At 37.5% G+C, this 16928-nt stretch overlaps 1 protein-coding gene across 2 annotated transcripts in view; it reads right to left on the bottom strand.

Moving 5' to 3' along the window:
* LOC127643761 (receptor-type tyrosine-protein phosphatase S-like) overlaps positions 1–16928 on the bottom strand; it is a 56887-nt gene that overhangs the window by 4643 nt on the left and 35316 nt on the right. For both annotated transcript variants that reach the window (XM_052126624.1, XM_052126623.1), the window contains 11 exons: positions 16540–16633; positions 16143–16352; positions 14254–14414; positions 13475–13486; positions 13272–13387; positions 10555–10652; positions 8823–8946; positions 8424–8599; positions 5672–5791; positions 5110–5264; positions 3505–3790 (listed from right to left, as the gene is read on the bottom strand). In XM_052126624.1, the coding sequence (XP_051982584.1) occupies positions 3505–3790; positions 5110–5264; positions 5672–5791; positions 8424–8599; positions 8823–8946; positions 10555–10652; positions 13272–13387; positions 13475–13486; positions 14254–14414; positions 16143–16352; positions 16540–16633 (1552 nt within the window). The remainder of the gene's footprint in view (positions 1–3504; positions 3791–5109; positions 5265–5671; positions 5792–8423; positions 8600–8822; positions 8947–10554; positions 10653–13271; positions 13388–13474; positions 13487–14253; positions 14415–16142; positions 16353–16539; positions 16634–16928) is intronic.

The following is a 16928-nucleotide window of genomic DNA, read 5'->3' as shown; positions in this document are numbered from 1 at the left end:
ATAACTATTGATCTTAGCTGTTAAGATTTTTCTATGAGCGATTTTTATGAACGTTCGTTATTTTTTATGTGCAACCAGGGTGTGATATAGCACCCGCAAAATGCGACAAGACTTAATCCAGTTCGCGAGCTCCTCTCTAAATGCATTTCATGCATGAGTAATTTTGCTCATCTACCTGCAAAAGGTGTCTCGGAGTGACACATGACAAGAAATGCTGACGTGTTTGAAGAAACACACTTTGTTATATTATTAAGAACAGACAAAAGAAAAGCCGTCAATGCTCATTCAGAGGCATGCAACGGGCCTCTGTCTCGTGAAACAAGTTTTTTCTTTGTTTCATTCAACTGAAAACTGTTTGCAAGAATAATGTAGTCTATGAGAATGCTGCAAATGGTCTCCGATCATCTCGTGAGGTACTGTGAGTTTAGTTCGCTCTTACACATTGTGAACGCAACTCTGCAGGTTCAGTAATATATACAGGTATCTTTGTATAAAATAAAAAAAAGACGAAAGTGATTAAATCATAAGGTAATACAAGAAACGTTCAACTTGAACCTAAAATCAGTTCCATTTTCTTTTCTTTAGGCAGCATAAATATGACCAAAATGGAATACAAACACATTCTATAAGAACACATATTTAGCAGCATTTTTTGGAAACACAATTTTTTTGTCTTATTTATTATGATAATTATCTTTACATTTATAATTGTCTTTAGTTCTTAAGTTGTATGCTAGTAATTTGCACCTGTTGCTGCATACTGATACTTGCGTGATGGCAAATGGATTTGTTGGAGACGGTAAATGTTTGGATTTGGGGAGGTCAAGTCAAGTGGTTTTTATTGTTGTTTAACCATATACAGTACACAGTGAAACAAGACAACATTCCTCCAGGACCATGGTGCTACATAAAACAACATAGGACAAACAAAGAACCAAATGAGACTACACAGACTAAATAACATACCTATATAAAGTGCACGTGCAAACATGTGAAAAAGGTACAGGACAGTACAATAAATTACTAAAAATTAACAGGACAATGGGCACAGTGAGAGACAGTGCAGCGCCAACCAGTACACAGTAGTGCAAAAAGATGACAGTTTCTAAAAGTGCCAAATGTAAACATAACATACTATGAGATAGTGTTCTATGCACATAGCAGTAATTGAGGTAGCAGCCAGATATAAAGTGACAATTAAAGTGCAACTCAGGACACGTGTGTGTGTGTCAGTCCAGTCTCTGAGTATTGAGGAGTCTGATGGCTTGGGGGAAGAAGCTGTTACACAGTCTGGCCGTGAGGGCCCAAATGCTTCGGTACCTCTTTCCAGACGGCAGGAGGGTGAAGAGATTGTGTGAGGGGTGTGTGGGGTCATCCACAATGCTGGTTGCTTTGCGGATGTAGTGTTTTTTGTAAATGTCTTTGATGGAGGGAAGAGAGACCCCAATGATCTTCTCAGCTGTCCTCACTATCCTCTGCAGGGCTTTGCGGTCCAAAACGGTGCAAGTCCCAAACCAGGCAGTGATGCAGCTGCTCAGGATGCTCTCAATAGTCCCTCTATAGAATGTAGTGAGGATGGGGGGTGGGAGATGTGCTTTACTCAGCCTTCGAAGAAAGTAGAGACGCTGCTGGGCTTTCTTGGTAATAGAGCTGGTGTTGAGGGACCAGGTGAGGTTCTCGGCCAGGTGAACACCAAGGAATTTGGTGCTCTTGACGATCTCCACAGAGGAGCCGTCGATGTTCAGCGGAGAGCGGTAACTCTGTGCTCTCCTAAAGTCAACAACCATCTCTTTTGTTTTGTCCACATTCAGGGACAGGTTGTTGGCTCTACACCAGTCCGTTAGCAAGCTGCACCTCCTCTCTGTATGCTGACTCGTCGTTCTTGCTGATGAGACCCACCACGGTCGTGTCATCGGCGAACTTGACGATGTGGTTCGAGCTGTGCATTGCTGCACAGTCGTGAGTCAGCAGAGTGGACAGCAGTCGACTGAGCACACAGCCCTGGGGTGCTCCAGTGCTCAGTGTGGTGGTGGTGGTGGTGGAGATGCTGTTACCGATCCGGACTGACTAAGGTCTCCCAGTCAGGAAGTCCAGGATCCAGGTGGTTATATATAAGATTTTTTTATCACTTAATTATTTGTATTGCTTTTTCGTTTAGTTTAAAGTGCAATTTGAATTTAGAAAATGTCTTTAGTTCAAGTTTTTTGGGTTTCAATAAATTGAATTTTTAAAGCAAAAATATTCACCGAACTTGGGGATTGACCATATAATCGGATATTGATATTTTAAATGCGATTATCATTCAAATGTCTTTTTACACATCATACAGCCCAAAAGGGAAGTAAAGATTTTCATGAAGTAAAATTAAGTAATGTTATGGAGACCCGCACAAACATGTGTACTCAATTTCATATTGAAACATGTTACCTATTAATATTTGCATATTTGTTTGTTTTTGATTATTTGTATTTTATTCAAAACTTAGTAAAATAGTAAATTATTTGTTTGTGGTATGGCTCTTTCGAAAAAATGCATCAACCAAAATTAAAAAAATTGGCTCTTAGTGAAAAAAGGTTCCGACCCCTGTTCTAGTGTTTACAATCAACCTTTTGGTGAACACGGTACATTTTAGAAGCATCACCAAACTTCTCACATGAACGAGACTGTGAATGCCAAGATTAATAGGGAATAAGGACTTGTGGTCCATTTTTGGTCCCTTTCTCACCCAAAGCGATCAAATCACTTCAGAAGTCATGGATGAAACCACTCAAGTCTTATGGATTGCTTTTTTGCTGCCTTTATGTGCTTTTTAAAGCTTGAAAGCTATGGACCCCATTGACATTGAATGGGAAAAATCTAATAAATCCTTCAAAAAATCTTAGAAAGGCTTAGAAAGTAATACAAGTTTGAGACAGCATGACGGTAAATGGTGAAATTACTTTTGGGTGAACTATTCCTTAAAATACAGGAGTAAAACTTAAATTATCAGACTGGAGGCAAATTAACATTCAGAATTTTTTAGTAAACCACTTCAGCAGAGGTTCAAAGATTTTTTTATGCTCTTTAAACAGCACTTTCAGTCTCTCTGGAAAGAAATGTGTAGGTTGTCCCTAGACCTCATGGCTGGTACGAGCAACTACCATGGACAGAGAGACTGTATTAATATCAGCAAATGAGTAAAGATATATAGCTCTGTTCCTGTAATTTTTTATCACTGCACATTAAACAAGCTGTCAGTTTCCAAAAGAGAGAACCATCGTCACTTTATCAATAGCTAGTTGCTCTGTTCAGTTCTATACACACCATGCAGATTTAATGTAAATGAAGAATGCAGTTGTCACACAAAGAAGCAAAATCTGTGTGTAAAGAATGGGATTAAGCACTAAGCAGAGGAGTGAAAACCATATTTTGCTGTAGTGTGTATGTGGCCGATGTCACATTTATGAGACATGAATTTATTGTACTCCAGAAAAATGTCTTTAAACATGCTTGGGCTGAACTCACTTTAAACTCCTGCTCCATTCCGCTGATGTGCTCTGGCGGCTCCGTCTGAGTGAGTCTCTGGATGTATGCGTAAAGGTTCCGCGCTGGCACCTCAGTGTTGCCGCAGGAAACTGCCTCCAGCAGCGCTTCATAAATAAAGACGTACTGCTCTTCTGTCTGCACCATGTAGTTTCGTTGCGATCGCATCAGGGTCACATGACCATAAACATCTATCGTCTTCTCCTGCTTCACACGCTCTAGCATGGCATCAATCACAATGAAGCAGCCTGTGCGACCAACACCAGCACTGAGAAAGAGAGAGAATACTTCTGTCAAATGTTGTATCACAAGCACTTAGGCTGCACAAAACACACTGAGTGCACGGACACAGACAAACTATTGAGCTGCAGCATAGTTAGAAAATAGTGTTAGATATTACACTAATCTTATAGTCAATACCATTTAAGCCAATTATTACATAGTTCAGTTGCAAACTGGTTTTGCTCTGGGACCCAGATTTTACATTGTTTGTTTGCCATTTTAATGTCCAGTGTCAAAACTTTTTATCATGTACAAGTTAGAAAAAATGCATCCTTAAAATAAAACACAGCAATTTGTTATTATGATTATTATAATTTTTATTTGTACAAACTTATCACACTGTAAATTCAGCAAGAGGAGGTTGAAAGTTCTGCTGCTGAAATCAGTCTGTGCTTACCAAAATACTAACATCTGCCCCCAGTGGCCAAAGCTGGAAGTGTTGTTAAACAGTTTCGAGGTGAAATGTCCACACGAAAGGGTGGCACCAAAAACAGTCAACAGGAACTCTATCCCCTTACTCAGACTCTAAACCTAACCTTCAGGGGAGTAAAATGTTTATTTTAGAGCAAAAATGCAACAATTTGAATCACGCTCACTTTATTAATTCCTGCTTCTGTGGGACTCGAGCCCATGTTTCAAAGCAAACACGATTAATTCCTTGTTTCCATGGGACCAAAACCCATTTCTCAAAGCGATTGTAATTACTTCATTGTTTCCATGGGACCAGATCCGATGCCTGGAAGATCAGTTGCTCCATAGGGAAAGTTTAAAATATTTGAATTAACGCAAACATATCTGATGGACGATGGCGCTCTTCAGTAATTCAGCAGAAAAGGGGTTGATTTCAGAGTACATGAACATGATAATTTGGAAGCGATATGTCGATTTCCCAAGTGATCATGTTGATTTTTAAGTCAAATCAACACATTGTGGTTGGCACATATTGTGGCACAAATGATTTGTAGAGAATTCGTAGAGTTTGATTAAATGCACAAACTTTGACGTCAACAGCAAAAGATATGGGAAGCGTTTTCACCTTTTCTGAAGTTAATAAGCCTATTTATTTTGCTATCCTACCAATACATGATTATCTGGTTAGTTGCATTGTATTATTTGCATTTAGCAGTTCTTTTCCTTATTGTTAACAACCCTATCAGAACAATCCTGCAACAAAACCACTCAAACGGTCAATACCATATAAGCTATTGATGTCATTGATGGAGAAAGAAATGTACAACACTTCTTAAGTCCCTGTAATGACTGGCTAGATATAGAAATGTGTTTAGTTCATTCTGTGCTGCTTACCTGCAGTGGACCACAACGGGTCCGGCATCAGGGGGGTTGCAGGCTTTGACCCGTCTCAGGAAGGCCAGAAAGGGAGTGGGGTGCTCAGGTACCCCCTGATCTGGCCATGCTGTGAACTGGAACTGACGAACCTCCCTTTTATCTCCACTCCCACTCTGCTCAAAGAAACATCACAATTCAACACTTTCAACACGCTATACATAGCACTTCTATACTACCAAATCAGAGTAGAATAGAGTACTTTGCCATTTTTACAAGTACAATGGAAATCTTATTCAAGCTAATTTGTCGATGCACATAAAAACAGCTAACACCACAACAAATCTAATAAAAATAATGTACAAAGTCATATACAGTATGTACATACTGTATATGTTCATGTTAAAAAGTAACAGATTAAAAAAGTTAGTTTTTTGTTTTTGTAAAGCATAGACCAATTAATTATGCATCATTTTTTACTTCATTTTGATTGTTAGATGCCATTAGGCTACATCTGTGTGGGTAAAACAGTGTGTGTTGTGTGCGTACTATGTTTATGTGCTGATTTCTGTTGTTTTGTTACCTTAAAGAGAGCAAAAGTCCTAACGCAGTAGGTTGCAAGGTCCACCGTGTCCAATAAAGAGACCTGCATGAGTCCGTATGTTTCTGTGCCTCTGCTGGGCCAGTACTGATCACACTTATTCTGCACACAGTTCAGCAGATGCTTACTAAACCTCATACTGCTGCATATGTCTCAATGTCAAACATTAAAGAAGAGCTGAAGAATCAGCTGACACTGATAATCAGCTGGTCTTCAGTCTGGCTGCTTCCCATCAATAATAGTCCTCATTATGGTTGTCTCAATACACTCCCAATCTGTAGTAGCTACACTGCCAAGGGAGTCGTATATTCCAATAGTCAAAATAATTTTGTGTACAGAAACTTTCGCTCCATAAAAATTCCCAGAATGCTCTGTTTAAACTAGTGCGCATCACTTGATCTATCAACTTATTAGCTCATCAGCTTATTAGCAGAAATGTCACTATGTCTTTTTCAGTCATCAGAAATGAAAAGATCTGGATACATTTAAGCAATAATCACACAAAAATATATGGGCAAAATATGAGAAATGGCCCTGCTGTGATTCGGCCACAGGCACAAGGTCGCAGGCCGAGTGACGTAGGTAATCACAGCAGTGCTGATTTAGGGCCATATAGCAAGATTGCGAGTGTGATATTGCTTACATACAACAGTTTAATGAACAAGTACATTTAAAAAAATTAGGAAAATTTTTTTTACGGTCATAAAAACGCATTTGTGCATGGAACTAATTTCTTACGTGACCGATCAGAATCTGTTGTTTGTTTAAAGCCATTTAAAGCTATTTCCTAGCTTTAGTAGTAGTAATACATGCGATCACGAAGAGCTGTTGTATGTAAACAGCTGAAGCGGCTTCACCTCACCTAACTGGCTCATATTACACACAAAATTATCTTTTGCCATCACCTGCTGGCTAACATATGTAATGCAACAACAAAAAATACATGGAAAAAAAGGCAGCTCTGCACTGCTCTAACACTTTAGTTTAGAACGGCACGAACACAAGTGATACACACACAGTGAAATGTCCGCGTGCTGATGGTGTCCAACCATCAGTGCTCATGGAACATCTCTCGTCATATCAGATTCGAGGACCAGAACTAACTGTTGTATATTATATGTATTAAAAAAAAAACATATAAACACTGTATGTTTTGTGTGTAAAAGCAAAAAGGCTATTGAAGCCTATAATATTATTATAAAGTATCATATTGATAGATAAGTGGGCTCTTTTACTTTTGTCATCATATATCATTAAAAATCTTGTAAACGTTTCTACAAGTTGTTCATTGAAGACAATCAATGGAACATTTGACCTGCTGTTGTTCATGTTAATATACATATAAAAAAAGACATTGTCCAAAATGAAGGATGAGCACATATTTAATAATTGCACAGTAGCTTTTCACATCTACCGTACAATTAAGATGCTAAATTAAACAATGATACCAGAAAGATATTAATCATGGCATGTTATACAGCGATGTTTTTGATAAATACCAGGCAGCTATGTTTTAAGTCATAGTCATCATGTCACAGGTAATTAACCCATATATGTCCTAAAATTAAGTGGCACAAGGTCCTTTCTAGTGTCCAAATTCATGTTAAAGATATACTGATTCATGTCAAAAGGAACAAGGATGGAATGAGACACCCTTTAAGAGTACATTTCGGCATGCAGTGATAGTGTGATAAGCAGCCAAAAATATCAAAGTATCAACTCAGAAATAAGTGAAGAAAGAGGAAGTGAGAAGACAAAGATAAGAAAAATAGAGATAGGGTGTAAAAAGGTTTTAGACAGAGTTATCAAGAGAGTGACAGAGAAAAGGTGTGATACATTGAATATCAACCATTCAAGTGAAAAGTGAGTGTGATCTAATTATCCAAGTAAGATGTCTTGCCTTTGAGAAGAAATACGTAGGCATCTGGAGAGTAACAGACAAACATTGTAAGACTTACTCTATTCCAACACACTCACTGACAAATATGGAAAACATCAATGATGTGTTTGATGGTTGAAAAGGTTCATATGGAAATGATGTGTTTCTTGATGAGTCTCAGTAGCTCCAAAAGTTCTAAAGCCTAGTGAGCTTCCCACCTAGACAGCATTTTAGGCATTATATGCTCACTCCCAATGCAAAGTCTGTTCCAAACAGTAGGCACTCATTTTGACCAAATTAATTGCATGTATCCACAGATAAGGCAACCCCAGAATAATACTGCTACAAGCTCAGTGAAAAGACTTGGATATGCAGAGAAGAATGTATAAATATACTTATAATTCATTCAACACTAAAGAGTATCACTAAAAACAGTTCAGTTCAATCTAATTAAACGGTCAACACCATTTCACCCAATATCTCTGTGTTGTGTATTTTTTGTGCTTATTACAGATTTGCATCATTAGCTTAGCAATATGCTAACATCAGACTCTATTGGAGTCAGTTGTGAATCTATGTATGATACACAGACTTGCTGCCTATTAGTGTTCTTGTGTTAAAAAAGCTAGACTAAAGGTGTCTCAAGGCACATTCTTAAAAGATCAAGTTCTTGACACATCTTAAAAATGATCATGGGAAGAGATGCTAAAAAAACAGCAAGATGTGGTGGAACTGTCAGGACATCTTCCTAGTGCATGGTGGTTTGTCTGGAAATGTGTTTCATCTGGATGTATGAATCCAAATATAGTGAACACAAGTGTGCCTATCTGTATGCGTATGATTTAGTGCACTTACCCTGGATTTCTCCTCAAGTTTGGTGATCATGATGATATTTGCTGTGTGTTGTTCCCAGACCATTCTCCAGAAGTCACTGAATGTGTCTGGCATGGGGCCCTGGGTGGCGATGTATGAGCCCTGTCTGCGGTACCCATCTATAAAGTTGGCATTGATATAGTCACCGCCAGGAACACCTGCAGAACAGACAAAAACACACTTGATTTTCCCATTAAACTTAAATAGGTATAAATGTAATTATAATTTAACTTGTAGCAACTGTGAGACGTGTATCGTTTAAAATTGAAGTAGCAGCACAAATCAAATAGAAATAACCATTAGAATCCACTGAAACATCTTATTTCTCATGAATGCCCATTGCAACTGAAATATTGAGATACTGAGCACACATGCTCTTACCATCACTGTTGGAGAGTGATAGTCTGGTGTGGTCATAGGCGACGACATTGGCGTATCGGTTCTTTGGCTTGTTAATCTCAAGGTTAGAATGTTCCCATGAGAACTGCTGCCCTGGATCAATAGACTACAAAAAAAAAAAAAAAAAGAAAAGAAAAGACCAGGAATAAAACATCACACCAATATTACCTATAATCTTTGTTTTTGCTTAGCGTACCTGAGCAACTGAGTAGAAGCATACATTGGTGGCCAAAAGTTTGGAATAATATAAAGATTTTGCTCTTATGGAAAGAAATTGGTACTTTTATTCACCAAAGTGGCATTCAACTGAACATAATGTATAGTCAGGGCATTAATAACGTGAAAAATTACTATTACAATTTGATTTCTTTCAATTTGAAGAGTTCTCATCAAAAAAATCCTCCACATGCAGCAATGACAGCTTTGCAGATCCTTGGCAACCTAGCTGTCAGTTTGTCCAGATACTCAGGTGACATTTCACCACACGCTTCCTGTAGCACTTGTCGGGCACTTCTCACGCACCGTACAGTCTAGCTGATCCCACAAAAGCTCAATGGGGTTATGATCCATAACACTCTTTTCCAATTATCTGTTGTCCAATGTCTGTGTTTCTTTGCCCACTCTAACCTTTTCTTTTTGATTTTCTGTTTCATTGCAATTATTCCCATAAGGGCTGCACCACTGAATCTTCACTTTACTGTTGTACATGAAACTGGTTTTCAGCAGGTAGAATTCAATGAAGCTGTCAGTTGAGGACATGTGAGGCATCTATTTCTCAAACTAGAGACTCTGATGTCCTTATCCTCTTGTTTAGTTGTACATCTGGCCTTCCACACTCTTTCTATCCTTGTTAGAGCCAGTTGTCCTTTGTCTTTGAAGACTGAAGTGTACACCTTTGTATGAAATCTTCAGCTTTTTTGGAATTTCAAGCATTGCCTTCATTCCTCAAAACAATGATTGACTGATGAGTTTCTAGAGAAAGCTGTTTCTTTTTTTTGCCCTTTTTGACCTAATATTGACCCTAAGACATGCCAGTCTATTGCTTACTGTGGCAACTCAAAAAACAAACACAAAGACAATTTGAAGCTTCATTTAACAAACCTAATAGCTTTCAGCTTTGTTTGATATAATGGCAAGTAATTTTCTAGTACCAAATTAGCAATTTAGCATGATTACATGCTTTGGGAGTGATGGCTGCTGGAAATGGGGCTTGTCTAGATTTGATAAAAAATGACTTTTTTCAAATAGTGATGGTGCTGTTTTTAACATCAGTAATGTCCGGAATATACTGTGTGATCAGTTGAATGCCACTTTGGTGAATTAAAGTTCCAATTTCCTTCCGATACAGCAAAATCTGTACATTATTCCAAACTTTTGGCCGTATATGTATATATTTATGTTTTGAAAGTATAATGGCATAATTATTTATTTTTATGTATTATGTAGCAGATATTATACACAAAATAACAGAATAACCTAGTAACAAAAGTTAATAATTTAGTGAAGAGATTAACGTTTCTTTCAGTTTTCATTGTATTTTTAAACACAAAATATGAAGTGAAAGAAAATGTAGTTAAAACTATTAAAGTTTTCCATTTTTTTTAGCAAAAAGGTGAAACATTATTTAATTATATTATTTGAAATAATTGTGAAAATTGAGAACCACTAATCTTGGCGGTTGTGAGTCAGTGTTTGTGTTTATGCATGATCTGACCTCATATTCTTGAGAGAACCTCAGGTTGTCATTGGATTTCATCCTCTCCATGTGAGCTGGCAGTTCTGAGATGGATACTGGAGGGTGGCTGGTCATGCCTGTCAATCAAAACATCACATAGACAAACAGATCAGTTGAGCTCTCAAAGACTCAGAGAACCCTTCGCACTGCTGGATTCAGTGCTCTTGAGCAGTGTGAGAGAATATTAGTGATCACACAAGGATTCTTGTGTGTGTGAGTTTATAACTTATGTGATATAGTGATACAGTGAGGAAAATAAGTATTTGAACACCCTGCTATTTTGCAAGTTCTCCCACTTAGAAATCATGGAGGGGTCTGAAATTGTCATCGTAGGTGCATGTCCACTGTGAGAGACATAATCTAAAAAAAATCCAGAAATCACAATGTATGATTTTTTAAATATTTATTTGTATGATACAGCTGCAAATAAGTATTTGAACACCTGAGAAAATCAATGTTAATATTTGGTACAGTAGCCTTTGTTTGCAATTACAGAGGTCAAACGCTTCCTGTAGTTTTTCACCAGGTTTGCACACACTGCAGGAGGGATTTTGGCCCACTCCTCCACACAGATCTTCTCTAGATCAGTCAGGTTTCTGGGCTGTCGCTGAGAAACACGGAGTTTGAGCTCCCTCCAAAGATTCTCTATTGGGTTTAGGTCTGGAGACTGGCTAGGCCATGCCAGAACCTTGATATGCTTCTTACAGAGCCACTCCTTGGTTATCCTGGCTGTGTGCTTCGGGTCATTGTCATGTTGGAAGACCCAGCCTCGACCCATCTTCAATGCTCTAACTGAGGGAAGGAGGTTGTTCCCCAAAATCTCGCAATACATGGCCCCGGTCATCCTCTCCTTAATACAGTGCAGTCGCCCTGTCCCATGTGCAGAAAAACACCCCAAAGCATGATGCTACCACCCCCATGCTTCACAGTAGGGATGGTGTTCTTGGGATGGTACTCATCATTCTTCTTCCTCCAAACACGGTTAGTGGAATTATGACCAAAAAGTTCTATTTTGGTCTCATCTGACCACATGACTTTCTCCCATGACTCCTCTGGATCATCCAAATGGTCATTGGCAAACTTAAGACGGGCCTTGACATGTGCTGGTTTAAGCAGGGGAACCTTCCGTGCCATGCATGATTTCAAACCATGACGCCTTAGTGTATTACCAACAGTAACCTTGGAAACGGTGGTCCCAGCTCTTTTCAGGTCATTGACCAGCTCCTCCCCTGTAGTTCTGGGCTGATTTCTCACCTTTCTTAGGATCATTGAGACCACACGAGGTGAGATCTTGCATGGAGCCCCAGTCCGAGGGAGATTGACAGTCATGTTTAGCTTCTTCCATTTTCTAATGATTGCTCAAACAGTGGACCTTTTTTCACCAAGCTGCTTGGCAATTTCCCCGTAGCCCTTTCCAGCCTTGTGGAGGTGTACGATTTTGTCTCTAGTGTCTTTGGACAGCTCTTTGGTCTTGGTCATGTTAGTAGTTGGATTCTTACTGATTGTATGGGGTGGACAGGTGTCTTTATGCACCTAATGACCTCAAATAGGTGCATCTAATTTAGGATAATAAATGGAGTGGAGGTGGACATTTTAAAGGCAGACTAACAGGTCTTTGAGGGTCAGAATTCTAGCTGATAGGCAGGTGTTCAAATATTTATTTGCAGCTGTATCATACAAATAAATAGTTAAAAAATCATACATTGTGATTTCTGGATTTTTTTTTTTAGATTATGTCTCTCACAGTGGACATGCACCTACGATGACTATTTTAGACCCTCCATGTTTTCTAAGTGGGAGAACTTGCAAAATAGCAGGGTGTTCAAATACTTATTTTCCTCACTGTATGTGATATAGGTTTAGAGCTAGTCTGTAATAATTATAATCCCTGATAGCAAAAGATATTGATTCAACATTTAAATTTATTTAACATTAAACATGCAAATATAACATGAAATCAACAGCAATCAATGTTATTACATTAAGAAAATATAACTGAAAAATTGTTATGGTTGTTTGCTAGATTTATTTTAAAACAATAGAAGTCTATGTTATGTCCCCATTAAGACTACTAGGTATAAAGAAGTGTGTGGGCCAGGTGAAGTATACATTGTGGAGAGCAGTCAACAGAAGCAAGGAAAATTACATAACATTATACAATGTCTTAATGACAATGTAAATATGCAAAAAGGGTTGTATGAGGGTTAGGTTTAGAGGTAGGTATAGGGAAAGGGACAGAAAATTATTGTCTCAATATAAAACCAACAGACGTCAATGGAAAGCCCCCAACATAATAAAAAAAAAACATATGTGTGTGTAGTTGTTGGTGTGTATGAGCCAGTTTGTTAAGTAAGGCCTGTGAGAGCAGAGAGTGAAAAGCTTCACACACTGCAGCAGGTGTGGACAAACACCACTTTTATGGGCCAAATGAGTTAGAGGATGAGGAAGCCAAACCAGTATCTGCATATGTGTGTGAATGAAGGGTTAAGCAGTTAATACAGACTCCAGAAACCAAAACTAACTTGATAACCGACGATAACCGATGATAGATGCACGCAAACCTAGAAAAGAGAGAACATAATGTTGTGGGCATCGAGGGGAGCTGAAAAGTGAATTTTTCTGGACTGTGTCTTCAGGATTCTTCTGGATTGTGCCTGTGTGTGTAATTATTACATGTGTTTTCATAAGTGTATTACCAGCTGTTGGGAAGTTGATTCTACGCAGCTCCACTGGGTCAGATGGATGCTGGGAACTCATAGCTTTATTGCTGCTGGGAAAACTGCACTTCCTGCTCTCCAGCTCTGCCCGCTTCCTGTAACATCACACGCACAGGAACATTAAAGCAACGCTCACGCATTTCAGTCGTAATTACATTTTCAGAGAAATATGATACACAGACCTGTCTGGTTTGCTGGTTTTTGCCCAGAGACAGTGAGGAAAGGAAAAAAGAAATAAGAATTCAAATGATTTTAATAATAGGGTTCCAGAAGTAAAAATACAATACATTTTCTCCACAGAGAAATAGGTTTTTAGCTATAACATATAAATCTTCTGACACAGACCTTCCATATTGTTTTACACACAAGTTAAGAAGTCACAAGTCAGTGATCTCAATTTAACTAGACAAATTCCTAAAGAAGAACTACACCAATACCACTAATCCTGAAGTGAGTTGCTGTTACGAGCTTGGCAGCATACTTCTATATTTATATTAATATTTTGCAATAAACAAAAAATATACTGTTTTTATACTTTTACATTATATTCTTTTTATATTATACCACAATTGTTTTTACATCGTTTGCAAGGCTTCATAGGATTATTTCCAGTTAAGTTAAGTACACAATCTTGTACCTTTTTTTTTTCACATACATTTTTGCTTAAGTCTAAGTGTTTGTATTGCTGGTTCAAGGCACAGAAGTCTTTATTGAAAATATTTTTTGAAATCCAATGGAGAAAATGTTATGGGAAAGATACTTTATTTTCCTCTATTTTCCTCTAAAAAAGTCCTCTTTATCATGTATTTCATTCCCACTTGTATCACTTCACTTCTTCAGACCCCCACCCCCTCATCTCCTCCTTTACTTCCTCTTTTAACAGGCTGATTTAATTTAATCTCCATTTACTTCTGTAAATATCAATCCATCACTTTCCTGCTATGAACTCTTCCTCTCTCACCTTTTAAAGAGAAGAATGAGGATGACTATGCTGATGATGAAGATGACAGCCAGCACTGGCCCCACAACCCAAAGAAGCCCCTCCTCCTCATCTACAATTGGCTGTGGCTCAACATCAGAGAACAGCACAGCATCAGAGAATGGACTCGTGGAGTACACGGTCTGTCAATCAAAAAGCAAACAGACACCTGGCACATTAGTATAACCAATAACAAGCGCAAAATATAAAACCTATGAAAACTCTGTAAATAAAAATGAAAGAGATCATTGAGAATATGATCAAAATTTTTTTTTTATAGATTTAACCTGTGGAGCTGCCGGCTGGTCCAAAAGGAGGTGCTATTTCGTGAAAATGATTTACACTTAAAAAGTCTCAGAATACATAAATCAGGCATATGTGGTATCGTTTGAAAGCTTAGAATCTGAACCTTTCATAGGTAACCATCAATTCTGCATTTCTTTTACATAAAATAACGAAATAAGGCCTGAAACATTTCCATCGCAAATCAGCGCCAGAATGTAATTTGGTAATGTGGTTGAATTATTGATATGAATATAAAAGACTTTCAAATAGCACTTAAATAGACAAATCATATCTAAAATGAAAAATCTCATTCTCAGTAACACAACTGTACATTTTGCCCTAATACCACAGTTCGAAAGATTTTCAAAAGAATCACAAAGTGAAATATGATTTTTGTAAGACATCAAATACAAATGTCTCTGATGTGCCGATCACTGCTGCTGTAAGCCACAAATAGATAAACAATTTATATATGCTTCTACCTACTAAAAAGCTTGCATGTGAAGATAATCCAATGTTATATCTTAGTCCAGAACAAAATAAATGGTCAAGCAAATGCATGCTAAACAAATCAAAAGATATATATGTTTTTGACTATTGATGATAAAATGTTAAACATCATCACAAAGGGCTTCAGTGCCAGGGCTATCAGCTTTCTAATGACACCTAGATTGAGCTTCTAGTCCACTCAGAGGCCGATATATTCAATGAAACAATGGAGGTGGTGCATGAACTAAAAATTAGACAATGTCTATGGACAAGCATATCTGCAAGGGCTAAAATGTGTTAGAACGGCATATACATTTCAGATCAGTGATAGAGGAAAAACATTCTTGTACTTTCTTGCCATCTAGTGGAATAAAATAGACTTTTTGGAGAGAGATGGCATGAACAGAACCAGAATTGCATGCTTACAAAATGTATTTAATTCTATTTATTATAAGATAATAAACATATACAATATGATTTATGAATAATTTGAGTATTTTTTTAGTATGGGACGGTTTCTGAAAAAATTTGACCAATGTTTGTCAACCAGTCTACAGTGTGTGCAAATGGTGAGCTTTTAAATTTGAATGTGAAAAGAAATTCTAGAAAATAAAACTGTTTATTTGTATTAACCCTTTTCATTGCCATTACATTTTAATGGGTTTTATAACAGAGATTTTCAGGGACTATCTACTAAAGCAAGGATGGTACTTAATACATTTATAATCAAATACAAATTTCAAATATTTCTATGATATAATAACTGCTTTTTGATGGATGTCATTTGTTTCATCCCGATTGGACAGCATATGACCAGACAAATGCTACTCACATTATTGGTATAACTCCCCTGGTATAGGACACTTATGTTTGTTGAATGCATTAATCTTGCCTGACTGAAGTCGAGTCAATGCACCTTTGTAGGAGTGATATTACATATTTTTTATCTTTTTAACCATGGTTCAAATATTGTTTAGTTTCTCTGAGAATGATGCTCAAACAATGTAGAAACTCACAGTACATAGTATTACCACAATAGATGCTATCATTACATTATCGCTGTGAACACCAAAATGAGAGAGAAGAGAGGGACTTACATTCTGGCCCAGTTCAAGAATAGCCAGCACGAAGCACACATACTCCTGTCCGTTAAGAAGAGGTCGGTTCAGGAATGCTCCATACATACGTCCATCTCCTAGTTTAAACTCAGCTGGTAAATTCTGAAAATGAGCACTGATGTATGGTTTTGCCTCCGCCTGCCTCCGCAGACGCACAGAGCGACCGGTGCCATTAATCTCCCTCAGCAGCTGGTAAAACCAGCAAACAAGGCAAGCACAAGAGTTGTGTAAAACTTCCATATGATGAACACATGCCTTAAACATTGAACAACTTTGTCAACAACAATTGTGATTTGTTTGCACAATTGCACAACATAATTAAATTAATAATTAATAATTAAATTATAATTAAAAACTCATTCCTAAAGTTCTGTACCTCATCAATGTTCATCTCATCTGGATCACTCCAGAAATTCTGGAAGTTTCCTCCTCGCTGCCTCTTAAGAGGAACAACTACAATGTAGAACCCCCTTCCAATAAAATCAGTGTATTATTATAGGTGAAACTCTTGAAGAAATATCTTTCATACAGTATTTTATCCCAAAATCAAATAAAAAATACATTCTATTTTGTTTTGCATAAAGAAAATTAAGCCTATTTTTAGGACCACTAAAATGTTTCCATTATAACATTATTTTGATGACAGTTAAGTACAATTTCCAGCTAAATTTTCATTACTGCAATCTAAAAAAATGTAAATCTCATCCTGTCTGGACACAATTGTTTTTTTTCCTTTTTAAATACAGTCAGCATAAATTAATTTGA

The sequence above is a fragment of the Xyrauchen texanus genome, chromosome 5, assembly GCF_025860055.1.
Source record: "Xyrauchen texanus isolate HMW12.3.18 chromosome 5, RBS_HiC_50CHRs, whole genome shotgun sequence".
NCBI classification, from domain to species: Eukaryota; Metazoa; Chordata; class Actinopteri; order Cypriniformes; family Catostomidae; genus Xyrauchen; species Xyrauchen texanus.
Note: the sequence above shows the minus strand (reverse complement) of the source record. Positions and strands in the feature narration are given on the sequence as shown.